The sequence below is a fragment of the Oncorhynchus mykiss genome, chromosome 27 (assembly GCF_057628025.1).
Source record: "Oncorhynchus mykiss isolate SJ-2025 chromosome 27, ASM5762802v1, whole genome shotgun sequence".
Classification (NCBI taxonomy): Eukaryota; Metazoa; Chordata; class Actinopteri; order Salmoniformes; family Salmonidae; genus Oncorhynchus; species Oncorhynchus mykiss.
In genome coordinates this window covers 42,061,124-42,081,561 of record NC_143048.1, presented here as the reverse complement: position 1 = coordinate 42,081,561, position 20,438 = coordinate 42,061,124, and the positions used below count along the sequence as shown (strand labels likewise).

Sequence of the window (20,438 nt, the reverse complement as noted above, 5' to 3'; positions counted from 1 at the left end):
TACTTTCAACCCTGATGACACAGCTCCAGACCGATCAGTGACCAAGGCCCTGGCTGGTATAACCACATTAGCTCACAAATTAGCAGAGAACTCTGGGGTGGATAATGCTCTAATAAATTGGTTTGACAGTGTGTTTGGGAAATGGAAAATGTCTTAATCACTGTGTTGTGGGAAACGTTCACCTGTATGAGTGTTTTGGTTCTATGTGGATGTTGTTTGGTCCCCTGTATGAGAGGTTTGATTACCAGGACTCTGGAGAGGTCAATGCCGCAACAGATGGTGAGGTACGGACCGATTCCGAGCTCCGGCCAGTGGGATGGAGAATACAGGCCTCCAGGCCTAGGAGATGGCTCCGTTTCTTTTAACTACGAGGAGCCAATGTTGGATGATACTATTTTTGATCTTTAAGACTGTTTTGTGAAGATTGTAATAAAAACCCTAACAGGAAGTGTTAGGATACCTAATGTAGGCCTATAACAGTCATTGATGGATAAGGAATGAAAATACATATATTGGTTTTGAGTGACATTGATAATATTAATAAAAATAAATGTGTAAGTTTTTGTAATTAATGTTTAGGCAATAATTAACAGTATTCCACCCTGTCACTGTATAACATATGGAAATGTGTTTGAATCATAGCAGACAAGGAACTGTGGCAGACAACTTATGACCACTGTGAATCTCACCCAGAGAGGGAAGAAACCGTTGGGCTTGCTATAGATTGTGTAACATATGGCAGGATATGATGAGCAATGTATTGGTCTGGATTATTCTGGTATACAATTGATGTATCAGTGTGTATTATTTAGTCATTAAGGGTGGATTGAATGATTAGAATATTCCACCCTGAAAGCATATAATTGTATGGAATTGATTAGAATGTCTAAAATTATAATCAATTAATGTGTAGTTCAAGTCAGAATTAGGGTAAAATAATAAAGCTAATGTTTGTCTTAATGATATTTTAAAGACAGACTGTCTGAGCAAAATTCGGCGCTGACCTGACTAGAGATTTGGGAGAGAACGGGGAGTACGTCTCAAGGTCTAATCTCTGTCGGCTGGGTAGTGAGACAGTATGTGCGTAGGATACCTTCTGTTAGTGTGAATGTGTGTGCGTAGCAGGACATTGTGTGCTAATGTTAGCGTGAATGTGTGTGCATAGCAGGACATTGTGTGCTAATGTTAGTGTGAATGTGTGTGCCTATGGTTGTGTGAATGTGTGTGCGTAACAGGACATTGTGTGCTAATGTTAGTGTGAATGTGTGTGCTTAGCAGGACATTGTGTGCTAATGTTAGTGTGAATGTGTGTGCTTAGCAGGACATTGTGTGCTAATGTTAGTGTGAATGTGTGTGCCTATGGTTGTGTGAATGTGTGTGCGTAGCAGGACATTGTGTGCTAATGTTAGTGTGAATGTGTGTGCGTAGCAGGACATTGTGTGCTAATGTTAGTGTGAATGTGTGTGCTTAGCAGGACATTGTGTGCTAATGTTAGTGTGAATGTGTGTGCTTAGCAGGACATTGTGTGCTAATGTTAGTGTGAATGTGTGTGCTTAGCAGGACATTGTGTGCTAATGTTTGTGTGAATCTGTGTGCGTAGCAGGACATTGTGTGCTAATGTTAGTGTGAATATGTGTGCTTAGCAGGACATTGTGTGCTAATGTTTGTGTGAATGTGTGTGCGTATGTCACGCCCTGGTCTTAGTATTTTGTGTTTTCTTTATTATTTTTGGTCAGGCCAGGGTGTGACATGGGTTTTGTATGTGGTGTGTTTTGTCTTGGGGTTTTTGTTATGTATTGGGTTTGTGGCTTAGTGGGGGTATCTAGCATAGTCTATGGCTGTCTGGAGTGGTTCTCAATCAGAGGCAGGTGTTTATCGTTGTCTCTGATTGGGAACCATATTTAGGCAGCCATATTCTTTGAGTGTTTCGTGGGTGATTGTTCCTGTCTCTGTGTTTGTTGTCACCAGATAGGCTGTATAGGTTTTCACGGTACGTTTATTGTTTTTGTATTGTTCGATTTTTCGTCTTCATTAAATATGTATCAAGAATACCACGCTGCATTTTGGTCCGACTCTCCTTCACCTAAAGAAAACCGTAACAGCGTAGCAGGACATTGTGTGCTAATGTTAGTGTGAATGTGTGTGCGTATGGTTTTATAAAATTAATTGTTTTGTATTCTTGCCTTTTAGAACGTTCCCGTGAATAAACCTTATTGACTATTTTAGCTGGGCCTCTAGTTTGATTGAATTGGTTTATGAACATTGAGAACATAATTCTCTTATTAACAGAAGGGTATTACCGTTTACACCCCACAGCATCACAGTTTGCACCCAGAGGGGAGAACATCACAGTTTACACCCCTCAGGGGAGAACATCACAGTTTACACCCCACACGGAAGAACATCACAGTTTACACCCCACACGGAAGAACATCACAGTTTACACCCCACACGGAAGAACATCACAGTTTACATCCATAGGGAAGAACATCACAGTTTACACCCATAGGGAAGAACATCACAGTTTACACCCCACACGGAAGAACATCACAGTTTACATCCATAGGGAAGAACATCACAGTTTACACCCATAGGGAAGAACATCACAGTTTACACCCCACACGGAAGAACATCACAGTTTACATCCATAGGGAAGAACATCACAGTTTACACCCCACACGGAAGAACATCACAGTTTACATCCATAGGGAAGAACATCACAGTTTACACCCCACACGGAAGAACATCACAGTTTACACCCCACACGGAAGAACATCACAGTTTACACCCCACACGGAAGAACATCACAGTTTACACCCCTCAGGGGAGAACATCACAGTTTACACCCCTCAGGGGAGAACATCACAGTTTACACCCCACACGGAAGAACATCACAGTTTACACCCCACACGGAAGAACATCACAGTTTACACCCCACACGGAAGAACATCACAGTTTACACCCCTCAGGGGAGAACATCACAGTTTACACCCCTCAGGGAAGAACATCACAGTTTACACCCCTCAGGGGAGAACATCACAGTTTACATCCATAGGGAAGAACATCACAGTTTACATCCATAGGGAAGAACATCACAGTTTACACCCCTCAGGGGAGAACATCACAGTTTACATCCATAGGGAAGAACATCACAGTTTACATCCATAGGGAAGAACATCACAGTTTACATCCATAGGGAAGAACATCACAGTTTACATCCATAGGGAAGAACATCACAGTTTACACCCCTCAGGGGAGAACATCACAGTTTACGCCCCACACGGAAGAACATCACAGTTTACATCCATAGGGAAGAACATCACAGTTTACATCCATAGGGAAGAACATTACAGTTTACATCCATAGGGAAGAACATCACAGTTTACATCCATAGGGAAGAACATCACAGTTTACATCCATAGGGAAGAACATCACAGTTTACATCCATAGGGAAGAACATCACAGTTTACACCCCACACGGAAGAACATCACAGTTTACATCCATAGGGAAGAACATCACAGTTTACACCCCACACGGAAGAACATCACAGGGAAATACCTAATACAAACCAGATCTAACAGCTTTCATTGACACACTTCAGGGTAATGGAGGCAGGCCAACAGCAAACAAACACACACACCTCCAAAAAATGACACGCCAAACAAAATCTCTACAGGATGGGTGTCCCTCATCCTGGACTGTTGTTGCTAATGTGCGCTAATGTAACTAGAATGACGTTGTATACAACAGACAACTTTCCAGGACATAGACATATCTGACATGGGCAGAAAGCTTAAATTCTTGTTAATCTAACAGTAGTGTACAATTTACAGTAGCTATTACAGTGAAAAAATACCATGCTATTGTTTGAGGAGAGTGCACAACAACAAAACACTTTTATCATAGAAACTGGTTTGATACATTCACCTCTGAAGGTAAATAATGTACTTACATTCAGTAATCTTGCTCTGACTTGTCATCCTGAGGGTCCCAGAGATAAAATGTAGCATCATTTTATTTATTAAAATAAATGTTTATGTTCAAAAGAAGGATCTGGGTTCTACAGTTTGACCCCACTTCTGTCTCTGGCACCACACCCACCCCGCCCGGCCATCTAGATGTGTGAAAGTTAGTGTATAAACTAATGATCAGTCATGTATGACATTTCTGGGAGTGTGTAAACTAAAAAATATATATTACCATATCATTTTTGTATGTTATCTATAGTTAAGTACTTGAACAAATATCAATTGACCAGTTCGGCAGATTTTGGCAAACACCTGGCAGACTTACTACAACATATTGTGCAGTAATGTAATTCTTCACTGGATTCGTCTGAAACTTTGTACACACACTGGTGCCATCTGGTGGCCAACATCTAAATGACACCTAGACTCCTATCTGAAAGTATGGCCTTTCTCTTGCATTTCAAATATGTATGTTTTTCTTTTGTAATCTATTTTACCAGATCTAATGTGTTATATTCTCCTAAATTCATTTAATTTTTCCACAAACTTAAAAGTGTTTCCTTTCAAATGGTAACAAGAATATGAATATTTAAACTCTTATTAAGGATCGCACGTTTTTTTCAAATTTCTCCTATAATGGCATACCCAAATCTATCTGCCTGTAGTTCAGGACCTGATGCAAGGATATTTAAATTATTGATCTGCATATTCCCTCGCCTGCTGAAGCCAGTAGCACCAATGTGCAGGAAGAAACACCATTCACCTGATGTCGTTGCCAGCCTGCAGTACCCGGGGAACCACAACGAGTCGCTCCAGCACGATGAGCCAAGGAAAGACCCCCCCGGGCCAAACAGTCCCCTAACACGGGCGATGCAGGGCCAATTTTCCCTGCCCTATGGGATTCCCAGTCACGGCCCGTCTTGACACAGCCAGGGATCAAATCCGAGACTGTAGTAATGCCACAAGCACTGCGATCCAGTGCCTTAGACCACTGCACCACTCAGGAGGCCTGTACACACCTTTTTTATTCATATATTGTACGTAACGTCCAAACACACATTTCATGTACAATATTTTTGACGTTGCATGTTCTAATATTTGTATACGTCTTATTTCCATGTTGTTGATGTTGTGTGTATTGTTATCTATTACTGCACTGTTGGAACGTAAGCATTTCATTACACCCACAATAACATTTAGCAAAATATGTGTACGCAACCAATCAAATTAGATTTTATTTGGATTTGTGTGTGTGTGTCTCTCGATTCATCCCAGCCTCATTATTAGCCTGGAGCTAGAGAACCCTTAACAGACACCAAGCAATAAACTGGTACATCTGTGAAGGACGGAGAGAGGGAGGGAGGGAGGGAGGGAGGGAGGGAGGGAGGGAGAGGGGGAGAGGGGGAGGGAGAGACGGGGGGAGAGGAAGAGAGGGGGAGAGAGGATGGGAGAGGGAGAGGGAGAGGAAGTTAGAGGCAGAGAGAGAGGGAGAGAGGGGGAGATTGAGAGGGGGAGAGGGAGAAAAACAGCTCACCTACAGGACATATGGTAGAATAACTTGGAGTCTTTCAATTAAATTCAAAAGCTTTTTTGGCATTGGGATCATATTACAACATTGCCAAAGCAAGTGAAATATATAATAAACAAAAGTGAAATAAAAAATCTGACATTAAACTCACAAAAGTTTCAAAGGAACAGAGACATTTCAAATGTCATATTATGTCTCTATACAGTGTTGTAACGATGTGCCAATACTTAAAGCACAAAAGGGAAAATAAATAAACATGAATATGTGTTGTATTTAGAATGGTATTTGTTCTTCCCTGGTTGCACTTTTCGTGTGGCAACATTTCACATATCGTCTTTCTCCGACACTCCCACGTCTCAACTCCTACCTGCAACTCTGACCCCCCCCCCCCCCCACCGACTCCCCTCCCCCTAACAACCCTCCCCCTGCCTCCGCTACCCCTGCAACCCCACTAAACGCCATATAGTGTCAACCTCCAATGACACTATAAAAGAGAGGGAAAGAGAGTAAGCAAGAGAGAGAGGGGGAGAGTACAGCTATGAGTACAGCTATGAGGGTCAGGCAATATATGAACCTTTACCTATCTATAGTCATGATACTGAACTCCTCATCTCCGAGCCTTCTATTGAACTACTCCTCTGCCTCGTCCACTTCCTCGTCCTGTCGTCTGCGGGAGCATTTCAGTCTGAATGGGATGTACCAGAAGGGTGATGTGATTCTGGGAGGCCTGTTTGAGGTCCACTACTTCACTGTGTTCCCTGAGCTATCTTTCACATCAGAACCCCAGCAGCTCTACTGTGAGGGGTGAGTATTCATCTACTGGACAGGACTGGACTGGATGTGTGTCTGCACCTCTCCTAAAAAGGACAGATAGACATCCCTACTATAAGAAGCCTCACTATGATCAGTGTTAACAAACCCTGGTGCCGGAGACCTACTGGGTTCTTGTTAGATTGGTGAATTGTACATTGCGGTTTCAAAATATATGTGAATAAATTGTGTGTATTCCATTGTTTTCAATCATTATTCCTGTTTTCTAAGCAAATTTACCTTTAAGATAAAGCTATTTTATTATCTATCCTTGAAAAAAGTAACTTGTTTTTTCCTCTCAATCCCTTAAGACAGCACTCTCTCACACACCCCTTAAAAGGTGCACAGGGTTCAACACCTCTAGAGCGATTTAAAACATTTACAAATTGATTGAATGTTCCTTTTCAGTTTTACCAGTTGTGGTTTCCAGCAGGCCCAGACTATGGCGTTTGCTGTAGATGAGATCAACAGAAACCCTGACCTTCTGCCAAACATCAAGCTCGGATACCAGCTCTACGACAACTGCCTGAAGCTGGGAGTAGCGCTCCGTGCTGCCATGTCATTGGCCAGTGGGACAGAGGAAGAGTTCCTATTGTATGAGACTTGTTCTGGGTCACCCCCGGTGCTAGGGATTGTGGGAGACCCAGGGTCCACACACTCCATCGCCATCTCCAGTGTCCTAGGGCTGTTCCGGGTTCCCATGGTAAATCAGAGAGAATAGAAAAATGACATCATTATTGGAAATGTCCTTCTTGTATTGGTCTTAAATGTGTCTAGGCATGAAACCTTTCTATTTCATTAATTAATTGAAGAAAATAGAATTAATAATTTTATATTTCTCTCCATCAGGTGAGTCACTACTCCACATGTTCCTGTCTGAGCAACCGGGGAAAGTACCCATCCTTCTTCAGAACCATCCCCAGTGACGCCTTCCAGGTCTGTCTCTAGAAGGCTACAATGACATAATTACACAGTGAACCGTCAGCTCCCATGTATACTCACTATACACGTTATACTGTGTAATGGCATCACAGGTAAATAAAAGGTTCAATAAATGAAAAAAAAGCTTAGATAAGGCTAAATAAAAGGTGACAAAAAGAATGTATGTAGTTTATGCTGATCTCTCTATACTCTCCAGTCTCTGTAATAACACCAGTAATGTCTAATCTCTGTTGATGTGATCTCAGGTGCGAGCCATGATCCAGATACTACGTCGGTTGGGTTGGACCTGGGTGGGACTGGTGTTCAGTGATGATGACTACGGAGTTCATGCTGCCCGGTCCTTCCACTCAAGCCTGGCCGAGTCAGGGGGCTGTGTGGCCTATTCCCAGGTCCTGCCCAAAGACAACCGCCCCACTGAGCTGCAGAGGATCGTGGGAGAGATCAAGAGCTCCTCTGCTCGTGTGGTGGTGGTGTTCTCCAACGAGGCCTACCTGCTCCCTCTGGTGGATGAGGTTCAGAGATTATTTTATCTTGACAGTTGATCTAAAATTACTCTTACAATACATTCACATTTTAGTATCAGAGGCTCTAATCCAGAGAGATTTACACTTCATAATAATATTAGTAATACCATTTAGCAGATGCTTTTATCCAAAGACACTTATAGTCAGTGATATGTGCATATATTTTACATATCGGTGTCCCTGGACAGTTAGTGCGTCCATCTTATTAAGATATCTAGGGGGGGACAACCACACATCATGGTATTAGTAAGTTTGTTTTATCATCAAATGCATTCTACAGACATTATTACAGCCATAACAGCCATAACAGCTGTAGGATGTTACTCCTCTCACAGACAACAGTGTATAAAAGTGTTACAGCGTATTACCATTGGGGTGGTCTGATTATAAAGTATAAATCCCGTTTTACAAGGTGGTGGTGCAGAATGTGAAGGGTCTCCAGTGGATCGCCAGTGAAGCCTGGAGCACTTCTTCTGTATTTCACACCCCCCGTCTCATGCCCTACCTGGGGGGTACCCTGGGTATCGCCATCCGTCGTGGAGAGATACCCGGCCTCAGGGACTTCCTGCTTAGCATCCGCCCCGACGACCAACCTGATAATAACCATGGAAACAACATGGTGAAGTAATTTGTTGTCTTTTAACTCCCACAATTTAATTACTTTATACATTATATTTAAAACATTTATAAGGCTACTTTGCCTACAAATACTACATTACAGAAGATAAAAACTAGTGTTCCTCTTTAACATTTCCTTCTCTGTTCTGATAAGGTGAGACAGTTCTGGGAGGCTGTGTTTGGGTGCAGGTTGGAGCCCCCAGCAGGTTGGGTGGAGGCTGGGGGTGATGTATGTACAGGTCAGGAGGACCTGAGGGATGTGGAGACCAACTGTGGGGATTTATCTGAGCTCAGGCCGGAATATAACGTGTACAAGGCAGTGTACGCCCTGGCCCATGCCCTGCATGACCTACTGCAGTGTGTGCCAGGGAGAGGACCTTTCAGTGGGAACCGCTGTGCCAGCCTACAGAGACTGGAGCACTGGCAGGTGGGATATATTCCTACTCAAGCACACAAACACTGTTTTCTAAGTCAAGGACCCCTGACCTCATTCTGTCTTTTGTCTAAATAATCTCCTCCTCATTCCTCTCTTCCCTCTGTTCCCTCCATCCCTCCATCCCCCTCCTCTGTCCAGCTGGTCCATTACCTGGAGAGGGTTAACTTCACCACAGGGTTTGGCGATCGCGTTTCTTTCGATGACAACGGGGACGCCCTGGCCATCTATGACATCCTGAACTGGGTGTGGCTCCAGGACGGGAGCATAGAGGTGGAGACTGTGGGTGTGATTGATGAATCAGCCCCCACAGGACAAGAGCTCACGCTGGACGAGGACAGAATTTTCTGGAATTTTGAGTCAAAAAAGGTTATTTGTAAAGTTATATAGCTACAGAGCATATTTCACTACTGCAACAGAAACAGTGTAAACTCATTATCAGTGGAGGGCAAAGAATCATTAAATATGGGTGTGTAAATATGGGAGTATAAATATGGGCGTATAAAAGTCTGATGCTCTCCCTCCTAGGATGTCATTGTAAATAAGAATTTGTTCTTTAACTGACTTGCCTAGTTAAATAAAGCTTAAATTCCCCCTCACCTTCATCCTTAAAGCCTCCACGATCAGTGTGCAGTGAGAGCTGTCCCCCAGGCACCCGTGTAGCCAGGAAGAAGGGGGAGCCTGTCTGCTGCTTCAACTGCATCTCCTGTGCTGAGGGAGAGGTCAGCAACACCACAGGTCAGTGAAATTAATATAATTTAAAGAATTTGAGGGTGGTTTGGGGCTGTAGAAAAGGTTTTCCACATATTCTTTGTCTGTCTTTCTGTCAGACTCGGCCGAGTGCTCGAGATGTCCAGAGGACTTCTGGTCCAGCCCGGAGCGTGACTTCTGCATCCCTAAGGGGGTTGAGTTCCTCTCCTACCAGGAATCCCTGGGACTCTCCTTGATGACCGCCTCGTTGCTAGGAGCCCTCATCTGTGCAGTGGTCCTCGGAATCTTCACCCGCTACCGGAACACGCCTGTTGTCAAGGCCAACAACTCTGAGCTGAGCTTCCTGCTTCTGCTTTCACTCAAACTCTGCTTCCTGTGCTCGCTACTGTTCATTGGCCGGCCCCGGCTGTGGACGTGTCAGCTGAGGCATGCAGCATTTGGTATCAGCTTTGTTCTCTGTGTCTCTTGTATACTGGTGAAGACAATGGTGGTGCTGGCTGTGTTTAGGACCTCTAAGCCCGGGGGCAATGCCAGCCTGAAGTGGTTTGGTGCTGGGCAGCAGAGAGGAACAGTCCTGGTTCTCACCTCATTCCAGGCTGCTATCTGCACAGCCTGGCTGGTTTCAGCCTCTCCAACTCCACACAAAAACATGCGCTACCATAATGATAAGATTGTATATGAGTGTGTGGTGGGGTCGGTAGCAGGGTTCGGAGCGTTGTTAGGCTACATCGGCCTCCTGGCGTTCCTTAGCTTCCTCTTGGCTTTCCTGGCCAGGAATCTTCCAGACAACTTCAACGAGGCCAAGTTCATCACCTTCAGCATGCTGATCTTCTGTGCTGTGTGGATCTCCTTCGTCCCTGCCTATATCAGCTCTCCTGGGATGTACGCAGACGCTGTGGAGATATTCGCCATCTTAGCTTCCAGCTTTGGCCTTCTGGTGGCTCTGTTCGGCCCAAAGTGTTACATCATCCTGCTGAGGCCAGAGAGGAACACCAAGAAGGCTCTGATGGGCCGGGCCACAACCAAGACATAGGGAGAATCTCAATATAATTTCCTTGATTCCTCATGTCCTCTCTCCTCACCTTCTTCTCAAAACCCATTGGATGTGAAGGTTAGGTGGAGCGGGACATCTAACCTTCTCATTCATTGGGTTTTGAATTGGAGACCGAGGAGAGAGGACACGAGGAATCACAGAAATTAAATTGAGATTCTCCCATAGGCTCAATAGCATAACAAGACGTCCTCTGTGCTGATCTGAAATATGAACACTAGGTGGGGGTACTGTGCCTGCTAGGGATTTGCTTCACACTCTGTCATGCAAAGAAAGGAAAGGAGAAATGTATAGTAACAGAGTATGATGGTCTCAAATAGTTTGAAGTAGCTCCTTTTAGTTTCCACTTCTGTTTGTAGTTTGATGGCAATAAATCAAATCAAATCAAAGAGTTTTTATCATTCTGTTAGTACCCTAGTTATGTGTAGTAGCATGTTATTAATTATAATTTTAACCTTCTGTGAGTAAATATTAATCACGTAATAAATTATTTATTTCCCTGTGCAGTAAAGAAGGATTTAGATTTATTTTATTTGTCTGTGTGCGTGGCTTTAATCTTCTATGGGATGGGTTATCCCCGATGAGTGGGTTTCTGCATCGAAAGGCTTTCGATCGTATCATCACATCGTGTGGAACAGCTTAACTTCCCCGTTCCTTCTCAAGGATTATGCTGCCACACTTATTCACCAATGAATTAATTATTCATTAATGCACATTTTCATTTAATAAAACAGTTTGACTTGAAAGGAGTTGCTTGAATGTGTTTTTATTGAACCGTTGAAATTTACAAAGATACTTTATTAAAATATCAGGAAACTGTGTCATATGGGAAAAGAGAATTACACACCTTATAAAATGTGAAAAGAATGAACAACATTTTTAATTAACCATATCTAATTTAATTTATTGGTTTTCAGAACTGACTTTCAGGGGAGAAATGGATGTCATTAAAGTCTATTGATGATGGTAAAGAGAAGTCATGTTGTGATTCAGAGGAAGACGTTCTGTTCTGTTGACTCACTGTTGATTCGCTGTAGACTCACTGTTGACTCACTATTGAATCACTGTTGACTCAACCGTGAGTCACTGCTGACTCACTATTGAATCATTAGAAACACAGGACAGTCCTGTTCATTTGTGTCCATCAACTTTAGGTATTGTCTGTTAAATATGTAACTTGCTGGTAAGTATTACACAATATATCATGCCAATCTTTGTTAAGTTTATCCATACAGAATAATAGTGAGATGGTGTGATTAAATAAACACAAAGATGACAATATTTGGACATCATGTGTTTCTTGGTGGCTTCTATTTGGACATCATGTGTTTCTTGGTGGTTTCTAATTGGACATCATGAGTTTCTTGGTGGTTTCTAATTGGACATCATGTGTTTCTTGGTGGTTCTAATTGGACATCATGTGTTTCTTGGTGGTTTCTATTCGGACATCATGTGTTTCTTGGTGGTTTCTAATTGGACATCATATGTTTCTTGGTGGTTTCTAATTGGACATCATGTGTTTCTTGGTGGTTTCTAATTGGACATCATATGTTTCTTGGTGGTTTCTAATTGGACATCATGTGTTTCTTGGTGGTTTCTAATTGGACATCATGTGTTTCTTGGTGGTTTCTAATTGGACATCATGTGTTTCTTGGTTGTTTCTAATTGGACATCATGAGTTTCTTGGTGGTTTCTAATTGGACATCATGTGTTTCTTGGTGGTTTCTAATTGGACATCATGTGTTTCTTGGTGTTTCTCTCTGGTCTCAGGAAGATGATGTAACACTTCGGAGCGAAGTTGCAGAGCAGTAACCCAAAGCTGGAACTAAGATGTCGAATATCGCCACAGCGTCTAAGTATCTACCAGGAGAGCTGACGTAGTCAGGGACGAATGAAATCCACACACCACAGAAGATCAGCATGCTGAAGTTGATGAGCTTGTCCTCGTTGAAGTTGTCTGGGAGTTTCTTGGCTAGGAAGGCTAAGAGGAGACAGAGGGAGGCCAGCAGGCCGATGTAGCCCAGCACCAGAGAGAAACTGACCACAGAGCCAACCTCACACTCGAGGATGACTTTTGACCCCTTGAGGCCTAGGTCACGGTAAGGCACGGGAGGGCTCACGGACAGCCACACTGCACAAATGATCACCTGTGTTTACAAACACAATTACAAACACAATTTACTTGTCTTATAAGTTATTGATTAGTTAGAAACAGGAAGCTCAGCTCCGAGTTGTTTGCCCACACCTGGAAGGGTTACACATACATGGTACCGTATTAGAATACTCAATATGATCCCATTTAACACTTTAATAAAGGTCTTACCAGAGGGGTGTTGCGGTGGTACACAAAGAACACAAACACAGCCACTGTTGCCACAGCGCCGCACACGGCAACAGTGGTCAGGGTGACGCCCATGACGTCGTTGAAGGAGAGGAACTCGAGCTGACAAAGGACCAGGCGGTCCGATGGCTGTTGGACCAGAACTCCAGAGGACAGTGGTCACATTGCATAGAGCCTGCGAGATTTAACTCATTACTATAATGATTGAAAAGCATCATTACTCATTCAGTCTAATAAGTCTTAACCTGCTGAGTGTAGGGGGCAGTATTTTGATTTTTGGATGAAAAATGTACCCAAATTTAACTGCCTATTTCTCAGGCCCAGAATCTAGAATATGCATATAATTCAGATTAGGATAGAAAAGACTAAAGTTTCCAAAACGGTCCAAATATTGTCTGTGAGTATAACAGAACTGAAAATAGAACTGATAACAGAACAAAACCTGAGGAACATTCAACCAGGAAGTGGCCTCTATTTGGAATGCTCCATGTTCCATTGAATGCCTTCCCTCCATTTAAAGGGATATCAACCAGATTCCTTTTCCTATGGCTTCCCCATGTTGTGAACTTTAGACATAGTTTCAGGCTTTTATTTGTAAAAAATTAGCGAGAAAGATCACATCGCGTCAGTGTATAGCTGGGTGTCACCAGAATTTTGCTTGCGCAACAGTTTGGAGCAGCCATTGTGTCTCTCTCTCTTATTGACAAAGTCCCGGTTGATATACTATCGATGATATATTGAAAAAACAACCTGAGGATTGATTATAAAAAATGTTTGACATGATTCTGTGGACATTACGGATACTATTTGGAATTTTCGTCTGCGATGTCGTGACCGCTCGAGCCTATGGATTTCTGAACATAACGCTCCAAACAATGGAAGTATTTTGGATATAAAAATAATCTTTATGGTACAAAAGGAACATTTATTGTGAGTGCAAACATCCGAAGATCATCAAAGGTAAGCGATTTAATTTATTGCTTTTCTGACATTCGTGACCAATCTACTTGGCGGCTAGCATTTTGTAAATTTTGTCTACTGAGAGAGATGTTCTTACATAAACGCTTGGATAGCTTTCGCCGTAAAGCTTTATTGAAATCTGACACGCCAGGTGGATTAACAACAAGCTAAGCTGTGTTTTGTTATATTGCACTTGTGATTTCATGAAAATGAACTATTTTTAGTAATTTAATTTTAATTTGGCGCGCTGCAATCCAGCTGATGTTGACGTAAATGATCCCGCTAACGGGATGGGTGCATCAAGAAGTTTTAAGTAATCATTAACACACAACAGACTGTGGGAATAACCACACGCCTCAGTGATGTGAGATGGCCGATATTCAGTAGACTGACCTGTGGTGTTGCTGACCTCTCCCTCAGCACAGGAGATGCAGTCGAAGCAGCAGACAGGCTCCCCCTTCCTCCTGGCTACACGGGTGTCTGGGGGACAGCTGTCACTGCACACTGACACAGGCACCTGTACATGCCACGTAAATCATTTCATTTGAACAAAACCATTCACTTCATGTTTTAAAAATCGTCTTTCTTACCGTATTAGATCCTGTGTTCCACTGGATGGCTGATTGGTTGATGAGGAGATTGGACCAAAATACACAGCCAATTGTGACAAGTTTGAGCGACTCCTGGGGTGTGGCCTGCCAGTACACAAGGTCGTACACAGCAGGGATGTCCGCGCCCCTGAAGTGGAAGGGCTCCCCAAGTGGAGTGGTGAAGTTAACTTGGTTCAGGTGCTGCAACAGCTTGGAGGAGAGGAGACACAAACATGACCATTACACTGTTAATATGATGTAATAACTCAAAACATATCCAAATAGTGACTATTAAGTGGACATGCATTTTTTATGATATTAAATAACAAAAAGGATTACATTGGCATGACGAATTCAATGCAGCATACACAGCCAGGTACACGTTATAGGTTATTCTCAGCTGGGAGGTTTCTGTGAAGGGGCTCTGTATCCCCTCCAGAGTCTCGTCTCCACTGCAAGAGGCCAGGCGTGGACGAGGGGAACTGGAGGTGGGAGGAGGGGTGTGTGGTAGTGACACAGAGGGTGTTGGAGGAAGGGGAGAGGGGAGCAGAGAAGTGCAAGGGCATGTGCTGCTCCAGGGCTACACCCAAACTCCGTTTCCCAGAGTTCCTTCAACAGGACATCTCCGGGACGACAAGAGGGGTGGAGAATTCGAAGGTGAGCAGCAGACTTCGTGAAAATTAATATTTGTGTCATCTCAAAACTTTTGGACACGACTGTAAATTAAATTCTGCATTTATTTGTTTTGTAAACTGAGCAAGAATTTATAAAGTCAAAGTTAAAATTCGAAGTAAAACTAAAAAATACTTTTATGGCCCGACGATCATAGTCATTTTCTACAGCGATAGCCCCGACACAGGTCCATGAGTGTACAAAATATTAGAAACACTTTAAATTGGATCCCCTTTTGCCCTCAAAACAGACTCAGTTCGTTGGGGCATGGACTCTACAAGGTGTCGAAAGCGTTCCACAGGGATGCTGGTCCATGTTGACTCCAATGATTCCCACAGTTGTTCAAGTTGGCTGGATGTCCTTTGGGTGGTGGTTCATTCTTGATACACATGGGTAACTATTGAGCGTGAAAACCCCAGCAGCACTGCAGTTCTTGACACAAACCGGTGTGCCTGGCACCTACTACCATACCACGTTCACAATCTTTTGTCTTGCACATTCACCCTCTGAATGGCCAATATACACAATCCATGTATACATTTTCTCAAGGCTTATTTTTTAAAATCATTCTAACCAGTCTCCTCCCCTTCATCTACACTGATTGAAGTGCCATCAAGAACAGATCTTAGCTTTCACTTGCATTCACTTGGTCAGTCTATGTCATGGAAGAGCAGGTGTTCCTAAAGTTTTGTCCACTCAGTATATAACCTGGTTGTTGAGAGAGAGACTAAGGACACAATGACATCAATATGTTTATTATGAAGTACTAAATAACCTCAAAAATGGTCTCAGTAAATACTAGACTATCTGAAATATGATCAATTCAAGTTTTATGGCAATTGTTCTAGCCATTGCACTTCCAGGTTGTGTGGAGAGAGACTGACCACAGACACAGAGTGGCTGGCCCCAGGGTCCTGGCCAGAATGATGGTGTCACGACTTCCGCCAAATTCGGGTCCTCTCTTTGTTCGGGGGGCGCAAGGCGGTCGGCGTCGCCGGTCTTTTAGCCTTCGTCGATCCACTTTTCATTTTCCATTTGTTTTGTCTTGTTTTTTTCACACACCTGGTTTCAATTCCCTCATTTACTTGTAGTGGATTTAACCCTCTGTTCCCCCGATGTCTTTGTGTGGGATTGTTTATTGTGCTTGTGCACATTCCCCGGGAGCGCACAACGGGTTATTTTGTGCCCATTTTCTTTGTTGTTCTGGATGCAGTTGGTTTTGCTTAATACATCTCTGGTTATTACCCAGTTCTGCTCTCCTGCACCTGACTTCTCTGCCGCAAATTACTCACCCCGCTACAGCATCCCACACCTCAACATATGAGTCAGCAGAAGCAGGTGCCCCTGGAAAAGGGGTGGAGGATCGCATCCGGGGGCATGCGGCGATGCGCCACCATTTCGGTGGCGCCATGGACCGCGTTGTCCAAACCATAGACCGCTGGGAGAGAGAGGGAGTTCCTCCAGCACCTCCGCCAGCACAACCGGGGTCTCCACTACTCGCTCCCCCTTCAACCGGTCCCAGTGGGATTCGTCTCACCCTTCACAGGGAGTATGATGGGACGGCTGCACGCTGCCAGGGTTTCCTGTTGCAGCTCGACCTCTACCTGGCAACCATCCACCCGGCTCCTTCAGGCCTGACTTCTCTGTCCAGGGGAAGGGCGAGACAAAGGTGTCCGCCCTCGTCACGTGCCTCTCTGGGAAAGCCTTGGATTGGGCCAACGCCATGTGGGGAGCAGGAGATGCGGCGCTGGACAATTTCTAGGATTTCACTCCCCGCTCCCGGGCAGTCTTCGACCCGAGGGTAGAGTGGCGGGTAACGTCTCTTCCATCTGAGGCAGGGGACGAGGAGCGCCCAGGAGTTCGCCATGGATTTTCGGACCCTGGCCCCCGGCGTGGGGTGGAACAACAGGGCCCTGGTCGACCACTATCGTTGCAGTTTGCACGAGGACGTCCGCTGGGAGTTGACCTGCAGGGACACCACCTTCACCTTCAACCAGCTGGTGGACCTGTCCATTCGGCTGGATGACCTGCTGGCTACCCGCAGACGTTCAGTTCTGTCGGTTCCATCCCCCAGCACCACCGCTTCTGTGCCCATGGAGCTGGGAGGTGCTGTGCGTAGGGAGACAGGAGAAGGTTCCGTCTTGTGAACCATCTGTGGCTGCAGAGGTCACACTGCCGGTCGGTGCCGGGTTGGTTCCTCTGGGAATCGAGGCAGCAGGTAGGGCACTCTGGCGTCATCCCAGGTGAGCCGGCACCATTCTCACCCAGAGCCCTCTGTTGCTCACATGTTTTTGTATGTTACTTTTCCAGAGTTTTCCCCGCATTCCCAGCATTAAACACTCGTCGATTCAAGCGCGGCTGGGAATTTTATAGACAGATCGTTCGCCCTTAGTTTAGGGATCCCCATTGTTCCCGTAGCTGTGCCCTTCCCCGTTCACGCTTTAGACAGTCAACCATTAGGGTCAGGGTTGATTAGGGAGGCCACCGCTCCTCTGGATATGGTGGCGCAGGGGGGTCACATGGAGAGAATCAGTCTCCGCCTTATTGACTCTCCAGTGTTTCCCATGGTGCTAGGCCTACCCTGGTTAGCTTGTCATGACCTCACTGTTTTACGGCAACAGAGTGCTCTCACGGGGTGGTCACAAGAGTGCTGGGGGAGGTGTTAGGGATTTCCGTAGGTGCTACTATGGTGGAAAGACCAGACAAGGTCTCCACCGTGCGCATTCCCCCTGAATATGCCGATTAGGCTCACGCCGTCTCCAAAATGAAGGCGACTAAATTACCACCCCATCGACGGGGCTATTGTGCGATAAATCTCCTGGTAGACGCTGCACTTCCCAGGAGTCATGTGTATCCCCTGTCACAGGCGGAGACGGCGGCTATGGAAACATATGTCTCCGAATCGCTGCGTCACGGGTAAATTCGGTCCTCCACTTCACCAGCCTCCTCAAGTTTATTTTTTGTGAAGAAGAAGGAGGGAGGTCTGCGCCCGTGTATTGACTATCGAGGTCTAAACCAGATCACGATGAGGTACAGTTAACCGCTACCACTTATCGCCACAGCGATTGAGTCAATGCACAGGGTGCGTTTCTTCACCAAAGTAGATATCAGGAGTGCTTACAACCTGGTGCGTATCAGGGAGGGAGACGAGTGGAAGACGGCGTTCAGTACGACCTCAGGGCATTATGAGTACCTCGTCATGCCGTACAGGTTGATGAATGCTCCATCAGTCTTCCAAGCCTTTGTAGACGAGATTTTCAGGTTCCTGCACCGGCAGGGTGTAGTGGTGTGTATTGATGACATTCTATACTCCGCTACACGCGCTGAGCATGTGTTCCTGGTGCTCAGGGTGCTTGGTTGAATGTTGGAGCATGACCTGTACGTCAAGGCTGAGTAATGCCTGTTCTTCCAGCAGTCCGTCTCCTTCCTAGGGTACCACATTTCCACCTCGGGGGTGGAGATGGAGAGTGACTGCATTTCAGCCGTGTGTAATTGGCCGACTCCCACTACGGTAAAAGAAGTGCAGCGGTCCTAGAGTTTGCCAATTACTACCGGTGGTTTATCCAGGGTTTTGGTCAGGTTGCGGCTCCCATTACCTCACTGCTGAAAGGGGGTCCGGTACGTTTGCAGTGGTCGGCTGAGGCGGACAGAGCTTTTGGTTACCTGAGGGCTCTGTTTACCTCGGCTCCCATGCTGGCCCTTACGGATCCCTCTTTGGCATTCATAGTGGAGGTGGACGCGTCCGAGGCTGGGATAGGAGCTGTGCTCTCTCAGCGCTCGGCTACACCAACGAAGCTCCGCCCCTGTGCCTTCTGAAGGAGTGGAGACATTGAGGGGGCTAAACACACTTTTCTCATCTGGATGTACCACCGCAATCTGGAGTATATCCAGGCAGCGAGGAGATTGAACCCTCGCCAGGCAAGGTGGGTCATGTTTTTCACCCATTTTGTTTTTTCCATTTCCAACAGACCAGGTTCCCAGAACGTGAAGGCAGACGCACTGTCCCAGCTGTATGACACAGAGGAGTGGCCCATGGATCCCACTCCCATACTCCTGGCCATTACGTGCACCTGCCCAGTGGGAAGCTACACCCCTTACCCGTTCCACAGAAGCCTTGGAAGCACCTGTCGGTGGATCTCCCCCCTCACAGGGAAAGACCACGATCCTGGTTGTTGTGGATCGGTTCTCTAAGTTCTGCCGTCTCCTCCCTCTGCCCGGTCGCCCTACGGCCCTACAGACTGCGGTGGCCTTGTTTAAGCATGTCTTTCAGCACTACAGGGTGTCTGACGATATATTGTCTGATCGAGGTCCCCAGTTCACTTCCAGGGTCTGGAAGGCATTCATGGAACTTCTGGGGGTCTCGATCAGCCTTTCCTCTGGGGTTCATCTTGAGAGTAATGGGCAGGTGGAGAGAGTGAACCAGGATGTGGGCAGGTATCTGCGGTCGTATTGCCAGGATCAGCCGGGTCAGTGGGCGAGGTGGCTCATAACTCGCTCTTCCACTCCTCCACTAACCTCTCCACCTTCCAGTGCGTATTGGGGTACTAGCCGGTTCTGGTGCCTTGACATCAGAGTCAGACCGAGGTTCCTGCGGTGGACACCTGGTTCAGGCGCGCGGAGGAGACATGGGATGCAGCCCATGTTCACCTCCAGCAGGCCGTGCTGCGCCAGAAAGCCAGCGCAGACCGTCACCACAGTGAGGCCCCGGTGTTCGCACCGGGTCTGGGTCTGGCACCTCGGCAGTGATTCTGGTTCATCTCAATCGCTCGTTAGTGTTGATTTCAGAATGTCCATTTGGTGATGTTTTTTCACTATAGAATCATATTGCAAATGCGCGTGCATTGTTGTGCAACTTGTAACCCAAAAAAAAAAATATGGTGATTTCATTATGTCCATTTGTTTCTGTTTTCTTACTTTTGCAAAGTCACTGTGCATTTGCAATATGGTTCAATGGGCATGTACGAATTTGGCATGCTCAAAATTCAAACTATACTTTGCTCAAACTATACTTTTGTCAACTTGTATTATCACATTTTTTTAATTTTTTTTTACTTGTGCATAAGGCACATGTTTTGTCCATTTGCAATATGAATTCATAGGAAGTCACAAGTCAAACTCAAAAGTCAATTTTTTGGGGGGCCAAAATTGACTGAACTGATGATCTCGGGATGGTCGGGCAGTGATAGTTGTTCATTTCCATCACTCGTTGTGTTGATTTCATCATGTCCATTTGGTGATGTTTTTTTCACTATAGAATCATATTGCAAATGCACGTGCATTTGCAATATG

General features: G+C 45.2%; 1 protein-coding gene, 1 long non-coding RNA gene and 1 pseudogene across 3 annotated transcripts; 1 reads left to right on the top strand and 2 right to left on the bottom strand.

The window, feature by feature from the left end:
- Positions 1–5,541: 5,541 nt before the first annotated feature.
- On the bottom strand, positions 5,542–9,185 carry LOC149971315 (uncharacterized). Its single transcript, XR_016492515.1, has 3 exons — positions 8,978–9,185; positions 8,279–8,366; positions 5,542–7,749 (listed from the first exon to the last, which is right to left on the bottom strand). It is a non-coding gene; the product is annotated as an uncharacterized LOC149971315 (long non-coding RNA).
- On the top strand, positions 6,049–10,610 carry LOC110507274 (extracellular calcium-sensing receptor-like). The gene is made up of 9 exons (XM_021587157.3): positions 6,049–6,301; positions 6,716–7,010; positions 7,157–7,243; positions 7,495–7,761; positions 8,186–8,392; positions 8,546–8,818; positions 8,966–9,193; positions 9,439–9,562; positions 9,655–10,610. Exons 1-9 carry the CDS (start codon positions 6,066–6,068, stop codon positions 10,566–10,568), a joined length of 2,631 nt encoding a protein of 876 aa, XP_021442832.3. The 5' UTR covers positions 6,049–6,065; the 3' UTR covers positions 10,569–10,610.
- A 1,100-nt stretch (positions 10,611–11,710) lies between these two features.
- On the bottom strand, positions 11,711–14,693 carry LOC118944684 (extracellular calcium-sensing receptor-like; annotated as a pseudogene). Its single transcript, XR_016492503.1, has 4 exons — positions 14,478–14,693; positions 14,281–14,404; positions 12,910–13,102; positions 11,711–12,733 (listed from the first exon to the last, which is right to left on the bottom strand). The product of XR_016492503.1 is annotated as an extracellular calcium-sensing receptor-like (transcript).
- Between the last annotated feature and the right edge of the window lie 5,745 nt (positions 14,694–20,438).